Below are 9,827 nucleotides of genomic sequence, written 5' to 3' on the forward strand. Positions count from 1 at the left end.
TTGATACAACATTACTAGCACAAGCAGTAGAACAGAAAACAAAGCAGTGCAGCAAGGCGATGGAAAACAAAGCAGTGCAGCAAGGCGATGGAAAACAAAGCAGTGCAGCAAGGCGATGGAAAACAAAGCAGTGCAGCAAGGCGATGGAAAACAAAGCAGTGCAGCAAGGCGATGGAAAACAAAGCAGTGCAGCAAGGTTATGAAGCTCAACCAAAGGGACACGGGGGAAACACATGAATCCATGTATACACACAGGAACCAGCGGTAAGAGATAAAACAGGACAAACGGTCGCTACAATTGCCTAGCTCCACGGTAACAAGTAATGGCCAGGATGAATAACCAAGCCTAGCTAACTGTTATGGAGACATGATAACTTGAAGTTTGAAATACACACAACGTGGCGGCTTTTCTCAGTGTTGGGCATGAGAACCGGCAAATGCTAGGAAGGCGGTTGGGATTCAGAGCAAGAGTATGCCAACCAGGGAGTCGTGAAAACCTGGGCTTTACGACTCCCCGGTGCCAACCTGCAACGACCTGCTCTCTTTAGTCTGTGAGTCTAGTTCCAGAATGATTGCGAAGGGCCAATCTGGCAGCAGTTTAATGAGACGACTGTGTGCACTGCACAAAGACATGCAACAACGGTGGTACAGCACACTATGATCACAGTGAGCCCAAATCAGTGTATTATTTTGATTTAAGAGGTACCAAAGCCCAAAGGTGGTACGGTCTATACCACAGTGACCGTACCGTGTCCGACCGGCCACTGCACTGCACCACTGCACTGCACCACTGCACTGCACCACTGCACTGCACCACTGCACTGCACCACTGCACTGCACCACTGCACTGCACCACTGCACTGCACCACTGCACTGCACCACTGCACTGCACCACTGCACTGCACCACTGCACTGCACCACTGCACAGCGGCTGGAGGCACAACTACAGGGAGACGATCACAGTGCACGATGGCCGCCGTCGTCGCAGGAGATCACCAGTAAGGTAATCACACTGCGCCAGCGCTACCACAGCAGGGAACACCAGCGAGCACGAAGCAATGGCTACAATGCTGCGGTGAGAGCTGTCCGGAAGCAATGCGCCCAAACATTGTCATACCGTACGCCGCAAAACAATAGAAGAGAGCGAGCACAATCACGTACGTTGTACATCTGCTCAGTGATGATGCCTTACTGGGACACGGTCTCGCTTGCTCTAACGGCGGCAGTCAGCTGGCAAGCCAGCGTGTGTACCTATATGACCTGAAAGTACAGTGATACGTCTACAGCCATGTACACGGGACAAGGCTTGGCCATACTGTGTAAAGCATACTGCAGTGTTCAGTCTACCATGGGCATCACGGCAAGACAACGCCAAGGAGAAGCATATACGGTGCGTGAAGCAGTGGTTAAGATCGAACACACGTCGAGAGCAGTCCTCTCGAAGTTCTGGTGGCGGCTGCTGATGCGTGGATGGGTACAGCATGGTGTGTAGCGCGTCCACTGTACATATACCAACGTGGTGTGTAGCGCGCCCACTGTACCAACACGGTGCGGTGGCCTGAGTACAGAACAGCTTACATGCTACGCTGCGCTCCTTGGTTAGGGTCAATGAAGGATGGCGAAGCAGCAGGTAGCTCCGAGCGGCGTGATCGGCTGGCAGCATGCAGCAGAGTTTTTTTTTAAACGATCTTGAAGTAGCATATTCGTTCTGTCCATGATCGCCTGGAAATACACAGTGCTAGTAGTCGGTGTGGCTAGTCATCAAGTGCCATCGCATCGTCATCATCATCTTCCTGGTTGTTGTCGTCGTCGTCGTCAAACTGCAGCGGAATGGCCCCACCACCACCGGCAGCAAAACCTCCAGTCCTGGCGGGCGGCGGCTCGTTAGCCTCCGATGCCATGGCGTCGTAGCTCAGCTGCCAGTTGGGACTGGCCACGTTGCTGCTCTGGCCCTGCGGTGGATCCAGACTACCCATGCCTTCGAACAGGCGATCGTCGTCATCGAGATCGCTTCCTTCTTGGGCTCCATCTGCGCTCTGGTCGTGCCGTGGCTCCATACCACCCATGACCTCGTACATGTCACCTTCATTGATACGGGCTGCTGCCGCTGCTAGGTCTTCATCTAGATAGTAGTCGTCATCTGCACTGCCGTCCTCCTCCTCCTCATCTCCATCAGTGTACTCCTCTTGGTCATGATCACCGGCGTCTCCGTCGTCGTCCTCGTCGTTGTTTGTCGTGTCGTTGTGATCCTCATCTCCGCTGTCGGCGCCTCCCTCTTGCTTCAGGTACGCCGTCAGTTTCTGGTTGCTCACGTCGGTGCGTAGGCCGAAGATTGGCAGCTCGCTGTCGACGTTGTGGACTCTCTCCTCCTGCAGTGCAGGGAAAGCCAACACCACCATCATCATCATCAGCAGCAGCAGCAGTGACAACAGCAGCAGCAGCACATTTTTTCCTTTTGCAAGAATCGTGATTTTGTTGTTTCCTTTCTGGGGAACCGTGTGAAGGAGATTTGGTTTAGAGTTTGCAATTATTTTTTAACATTTTGGCTTCTTTTTTCTTTTCTTGTCTCTTCTATAAACATTGCTGTTGCATTTCACATTTTTATCAATCAATTTTGCTGTTCTCGTTTTTGAATTCTTTGCTCTCCCCGCATCCATATCATCATTGGTTTGTGCGTTCAATAAAACACGTTTTAGTAGCAGCAGCGACAGCAGGTCCACTGGATTGACACGAGCGTAACACACTTCGCTTGCACCAGAACGCCCGCCCCAAGCTCCCCGCCGCCTTTATTTTTGTCACTGAAAAAAAAGTACTATGATGTATTCGCATAAGATGCAATTGCACTCCAGCAGCTACCATACTTTCTATCCGTTGACCTTTTCTCATACAGTACTGTCGGGCGTTGAAGAACGGACCGCCGAAGAACGGCCAGGCTAGAATTTCACCACATTATTTTTAAGAACTGCCTAGGCTGGATTTTTGCAGATAAGAACGGAAACCGTAATGTACACTATAATGTACACTCAAGCGCATAACTCTGCATAAGTGTACATGTAAGACTGTACCATCGAATAAGAACGAAACCGCTGTGTTCGCTAAAAATAAGAACGGGCTAGAATAGAACCCTGACCCCCCCCCCCCCCCCCTCCCCCAGTTCTTCAGCGCCTGACTGTACTGTAGTGGATGATCAAGATGACTAGTACCGTAAAGTACCGTTGATCGGCCCCCTCTCTAATTCCCGCCCCCTGTCGATTTACTACCTGTGAAGCGATTTCGACGTATACAACGAAATACGATGTTGAACCGACGCTTGCACTGCTGTACACAATATGTGCCGATCCAGGATGAAAATGTGCACAATTTAGCACATCGAGTCTGATCTTTCAAGTTGTTGTACATCGTACTGCACTTTACAGCCTTGATCTAATTCCCGCCCCCTGCCGAAAAACCAGCTGGGAAGCGACATGGCGTGGGGGGATCAACGGTACTTTACGGTACAGCTGTTTGGAATGATCCATAGATTGCCAAATATAGTCTGTTCTTCTTCCCTCGTTTTTGATCGTGATGTAGTCCAAACTGACAATACCACAAGAAAACCTTCTTGGAAATACTAAACCGACCTCACCGACATGTGTGCGTATACTATAATTATAGTCATGGGTGCGCATTTTGTACATTTCTATCACTTCGAATGACACGCACGATGACCAAGGCGAAAACAAAGCATAGCGAGGGCACTGAGCTCTCCAGCTGTCTCGTTGGAAATTGTAAGTGCTTTTCAGTGTTGACACTCTGTACAGAGGTGGTGAATCACTCTTGCGAGGAGCATTACATCATTATATGACGTCACCTGAAATTCTGCCGGGACAGCATTGTATGCGGGAGTTGCACACTCTTCGGGTTGTGTGTTCTCTTGGCGACGAGGATTACTTTCCGCACCGCAGGTTCACATGACTCAAGACCTCCAGTCCGTGTGCAGTTTTGGACTGTGTGTGTGTGTGTGTGTGTGTTTGTGCCAGCTTGTTCGGTTGGTAGGTACACTTATGCCTGATTGTGTTGGGTCTGTTGCCAACAGGCTCGGCTGCTTGAAGGTGTAATGTTGTACCTGCCACCTTTGTTGGTTCCAGGGTTCATATACTTTCTATTTGAAGTATACATACCTGTTAACCATGGACTGCTTCTGGCTAGATGAACTCTTGTGTAATCAATGGTGCTAGTGAAGCTTTTATCAGATCCACTCTGATTTAGCCACTCACACTAGTAGCAAGTATTACCTTCACTGGGGGCAGGGGTAACTGCAGTTGGATCCCGGGACGGGTACCCTGATACCGTCAATCCTTTTTCTGCACCTTGTCCTCACCCACTTACTGAGGTGTGGTGAGCCCATAAGTGGGATCATTTTCAAGTCTACCCAGAGTTTTGGGGATTTCAGGGGTGTCGGCCGTTGGGCGGTTCAATAACCAATTGAGTCATCTTTCCAAGATTCCTTTTGAGTCTCTCTCCCCTCTCCCGGGGGGACTCACGTAACCAGTTTTGGCAGTGAGCAACAAGTACAGTGTGTGTTTGTGTGTGTGTGTGAAATGAAAAAGACCAAAAAGTAAGAGCCACTTCATAGCTGTGTGGTGTAGACCAGGCTAAATAGTGGCGGTCAATTCTTCAGCCTTGCAAGCTGTTGAATGGTGCAATCCCAGCACAAGGCTGCTATGGCTTCTGCTGTAGCATCGCTATCATCGCCTCCGGCGATGGGCGTCCAATGGTCCAATGGTGAGTGTGTGTTTGTGTGTGTGTGTGCGTGCATGTGTGTGTGTGTGTGTGTGTGTGTCTGTGTCAGCTAGTTCGGTTGGTGGGTACACTAATGCCTGATTGTGTTGGGTCTGTTGCCAACAGGCTCGGCTGCTTGAAGATGTATTGTTGTATCTGCCACCTTTGTTCGTTACACGGTTCATATACTTTCTATTACTAAGTAGAAGTATATATACCTGTTAACCATGGACTGCTTCTGGCTAGATTAACTCTTGTGTAATCAATGGTGCTAGTGACGCTTATAATTATCAGATCCACTCTGATTTAGCCACCCACACTACATGTATTACCTTCACTGGGAGCAGGGGTAACTGCAGTTGGATCCCGGGGCGGATACCCTGATGCCGTCAATCCTTTTTCTGCACCTTTTCCTCACCCACTTACTGAGGTGTGGTGAGCCCATGAGTGGGAATATTTGGAAGTCCACCCAGAGTTTTGGGGATTTCAGGGGTGTCTGCCGTTGGGCGGTTCAATAGCCAATTGAGTCATCTTTGCAAGATTCCTTTTGAGTCTCTCTCCCCTCTCCCGGGGAGATCCACGTGACCAGTTTTGGCAGTGAGCAACAAGTACAAGTACAAGTGTGTGTGTGTGTGTGTGTGTGTGTGGTGTGTGTGTGCGTGCTTGTGTGTGTGTGTGTGCGCGCGCGCGCGCGCGCGCGCGCGTGTATGCATGTGAGTGGTGGTGTGCGCGTGCGAGTGTGTGTGCGCACACGTGTTTGTCTGTGTGTGCATGTGCCTGTTTGTGTGTGTGTGTGAGTGCGTGTGCATGTGTATTGTGTATGCATGTGGGTTGTGGCGCACGCATGCGTGCTTGTGTGTGTGTGTGTGTGTGTGTGTGTGTGTGTGCGCGCGCGCGCGCGCGCGCGCAGGGATTTGCTACGATGCACCGTGCACTGTGCATCGCATTTCACGCGATGCAAAGAAGAATATCACTCAACGCACATCTGAGTGAGTTGTGACGTACAACTCTTGTCCACTGCTGTGCTTATGCCTTAGTTAGTCAGTCAAGTGTCAAGTCGTCGGTGGAATAGCGCGAGCTCCAGTGTGGGAGCAAACCCATTCCTAGGTGACTAAGCTATACAGTAATATTTCGGTACTGGGCAGGAAAACACGTGTTTGGCTTCTTCACTCGGAGCTCCCTCAGTGTACAAAATTAATTCAAATAAATTGATAATTCAAGAAATTCAGAGAAAAATAGAGTTGACACTCACAGCAATAACTACTTCATTCGCAGGCAGATACATGTACGCATGCTAGCTCTTCAAAACAGGAGAGAAACTACTATCGAGGAACATCATCTGGACACAAAAAAAGTCTTGAAAGTGTTTCCCTTACCCATTTTGTATACGATTTCTCCCTCTCGACTAGCTTGGTCTCTTCCGAGCGCTCTTTCTCCACTTCTCTTCCAAGATAAGGCGAAGGCCTGGTCTTGTACGACTGCCGGTGAATGTTGTCAAAAAACACTGAAGACATTGCTGAAGATTACTCTGCTGCTCGACGTCTTTAACTTTGTAACTAGTCTCTACACGACGACAAGTCCAACAAGCATCGCATTCCGATCCGAGATTCGCGAGAACTCTGCTGTCGATTCCGATATCGGGTGCTTCGTTTTTGTTTTTTGAATTTTCCGCCGCACCACGTGGGTCGCATCAGTTTTCTCAGGGATGTTTCGTGATACGACGTGGATAACCAGAGTGTTGTACATCTAACCTCGTTTCAGATCGAATTTTCCTTTCGTTTCTGGGTTGAATATTTGAAAAGCATTGAATGAGATTGACGAGTACGAGTATTATTGCAATAGTTTACATTCGTGTTTTATCATTTCCTGATGCCAAGCCATCCAAGAACATTTCTTTCAACACACGAGTAGATCTACTGGGTGTCTGTCCGCCAATCTAAATGCTGCGACTTCACAACCATGGTGAGTTCTTGAAATTAGCTTGGCCCAAGTCAAATTTTGTTTTGATTGAAAACAATTTGAACACATTTCAGGGAGGAATTTGAACTTCTTCCATAGATACAATGCAGTCATTGGTCCTAAGCAATAGAACTGTTCTAAATTGTCACAATTGGTCTATTTCTTGACGTTGTGCTCAATATCTCCGAAATTCCCCGAATCGCACGAGTATATTGTAGAGAATTTTGTTGAATTTGAAAATTCCATAATAAAAATTATGACAAAGTCATGTCCGCTGTACAGGTATCGGTGCTGTGCATTTGAAGCAACTTGGAATGATCCATACGGGCACGGGCACATGATATACCATGATGTACATGTAGTTGGTAGTGAATGGCATCATGATCAGAAGATCAGAATAGTCTAGACAGTACTGTATGCACCAGGACCGCCGGAAGCAGCAGTTTTTGATTAGTCCGGGGCCGGTCGATAGTATCATGGCCTTTCATACTTTTGCCACTGTGTGTGGTATGGTGGGCACACAGCCCTCCACAGTAGGAAACATGTGTTGTTGACCGAAAAGTTGGTCTGGTAATAACCTGACCAACCGGACTGGTTCCAGTGGGCCTGGTATACACAATGTCATGTACAGTCAGACCTCGCTTAACCACACACGTCTGTTTTCCACAAAAGATATCGGATAGGCGAGGGAACTGAATACTGTAATCGAACACACATACTGTATGTACGTATGACATATGCTGTAAATTGGTAACCAGCAATTTACTTCCGGATGGCGAGGGGTCCGGACAAAAGAGGACCGGATAAACGAGGTCTGACTGTACTCTGCGCGAATCGACACTGATATCTCGTTGTTATCGATCGGATCTTTCTTTTTGTTTCTACACAGCACAACACTGTGCAAGGACTCTGTGCAGATCACCCAAGTCATGCCCCAGCAGTACAGGCAGCAGCAGCAGTGCACCCAGATTCACTCAACACCGCACCGTCTTCTGGACGGAGTTCAAACCGAAGCGCACCGCCCGTGCTGTAGTGTCCGACTGGCAGTCCTCGGCGTCCCGTGTGCTGCATCAGCTTCAGGAGCAGGTTGACTCGGCGACGGGCCTGGCCAAGGTGGAGCAGGCGCAGCGGGACATTCAGCAACGACAGGACTCCGTTAACAAGCTCCGCATCGACGTGCGACGACAGCAGCGCGAGCTGGAGGAAGTACTGACGTCTCTAAACTCGGTGCGATCCCAACTGGAGCCAATCTCGGCACGTGACCCTCGCTACTTAGCGTTGACGACAAAACTTGTGGAGCTGCTCGAGAAAGAAGCAGCGTGTGCTGCCGGCGTCAAGCAAGCCGAGGAAGCAGAGCGCATGGCGTACACGTTGCTAACACAGCTAATCGTCGAGTCGCACATGCTGGAACGCACATCGACGGACCGCATGAAGGCCTGGGGCCTGGTGCTCTCCATTGCCGGCACCATCGTCGGCTTTCTCAGCTCGTCGCTTATGTACCGGCGGCGGCAACGCGAGATCAAGACATTGATAGCACAGACAGATCAGAGTATTGGCTGCCTGGCGCCACAGCTGGACGAAATCAACAGCAGCGTCGCGGGGCAGCAGTCCAAGTGGGACGAGCTCAAGACCACCATGCTGGCCATGCTCGAGGAACAGACGGACGCCATCGCACGCCTGCTCCTGCAGCAGAAACTCGGAGAGCTGCTTAGCGACGACGCGCCCGGCGGTGCGTCGGGAAGCCCGGAGTTTGGCAGCCGCACGCTGTCCGAAGAGCAAGCACTGAAGCTGGGTGGCCGGATCAGTGAGGAGGTGAGCAGGCACGTTCACCACATCTTACACCAACACATGTGCAAGATGCAGGACGAGTTTGATGCGGTCAAGTCACAAGTGAGCACCAACTCTGAGCGAGTTGTCGAGACCGCTGCTGCTACTGCCGGTGGACCCGTTCCAGAGTCAGCGTCCGGCGGAAGTGGTTCCACGGACAGCACAGCTCCGACCACTGCTTTATCAAGGGATGTTACACTGTCACAGAAACTGGAGCAGAGTGAGAACATGTTCTTAGAACTGCTGACGATCTCAATCGGGCTGGCGTTAATAGTGACCTTGCACTCGGTGGCAGGTATTTAGCAGTGCTGAGGCCATGCTCTCTATGACATCATCACTGTGGCCATACTGTGTATGACATCACCATTGTGGTATGACACCACCATGACATCATCACGGCCTTTCTCTATACCACACCGGCAACTGACCGATGTGGTTCCAACCATGGCACCCTGGTTCGTGTGTGTCGGGCACTGTGCGGATCATTTATGCCCGTCTGGCGGATGGCGGTACACCACTGGTCACTGCAAGCGTACACAAGATCATGCAAGCCCGTACTGACCGACACGTCAACGTTCACACGCTTTCCATGCCTTCATCACTGTATGACTGGGTGGGATACAGTGTGTAACCGAGTCGGCATCTTCACAAGCCAGTTGCTCTGCAGTCTATTTGCTGGTTATACTGCATAGTGGACTGCTGCATTGTGAATGCCAGGTGCACAGCATTGCAGCGCTAAACTATGAACAGTCGTTTCCAATCACGAGGCGATTGTATCCTGCTTCAGCGCACACTGGCACTGTGCTATTCTGAGTGAATCATGCTGAAGTAACAATCAAGCATGGCGATCAATCACACTGCAAATGGTCGCGAACCTGCGAGCAGCGCGCGCTTGGCCCATGCTAGGAATCTCTATTGCTGCATCAGCAGTATGCCAAGCCTCAGCCCTCTTGCTTGGCCATTGCCCCCAGCCATGCCAATACGCCAAGGTGCAGATGGCATGCGTGTCTCTTTGCAGCCCCGTGACATACTCTGAATATATGTCGCCGTTTGTTTCATGGATACACCATAAAATTGATTTTTGATTTTCTGCTATACAGTAGCAGCAAATATGATTTCCCTCAGCTGGTCTGAGTAACTTAATCACGAATCCATAATAATAATAACATGCCACCACGTGTTGTATTGTGTGCGTGCGCCTAATGCAGTGGTCCTTTTTTAATCCGGCGTCATTTGTGCTACGGAAATTCTGCTGGTTTAGGGAGGGTGCTGGATTAACA

The 9,827-nt window shown here is 50.0% G+C and overlaps 2 protein-coding genes across 2 annotated transcripts; one reads left to right on the forward strand and one right to left on the reverse strand.

Annotated features, from left to right (window-relative positions):
• Nucleotides 1-6,308, reverse strand: LOC135811469 (protein PFC0760c-like). The gene is made up of 2 exons (XM_065324710.1): nucleotides 6,138-6,308; nucleotides 1-2,369 (listed from the first exon to the last, which is right to left on the reverse strand). Exons 1-2 carry the CDS (start codon nucleotides 6,273-6,275, stop codon nucleotides 1,755-1,757), a joined length of 753 nt encoding a protein of 250 aa, XP_065180782.1. The 5' UTR covers nucleotides 6,276-6,308; the 3' UTR covers nucleotides 1-1,754.
• Nucleotides 6,309-6,554: 246 nt separating this feature from the next.
• On the forward strand, nucleotides 6,555-9,816 carry LOC135811470 (uncharacterized). The gene is made up of 2 exons (XM_065324711.1): nucleotides 6,555-6,723; nucleotides 7,610-9,816. The coding sequence occupies exons 1-2, from the start codon at nucleotides 6,702-6,704 to the stop codon at nucleotides 8,848-8,850; spliced, it is 1,263 nt and encodes a 420-aa protein (XP_065180783.1). The 5' UTR covers nucleotides 6,555-6,701; the 3' UTR covers nucleotides 8,851-9,816.
• Nucleotides 9,817-9,827: the final 11 nt, after the last annotated feature.

Source organism: Sycon ciliatum, chromosome 3, assembly GCF_964019385.1.
Source record: "Sycon ciliatum chromosome 3, ocSycCili1.1, whole genome shotgun sequence".
In the NCBI taxonomy this organism is placed as follows: domain Eukaryota; kingdom Metazoa; phylum Porifera; class Calcarea; order Leucosolenida; family Sycettidae; genus Sycon; species Sycon ciliatum.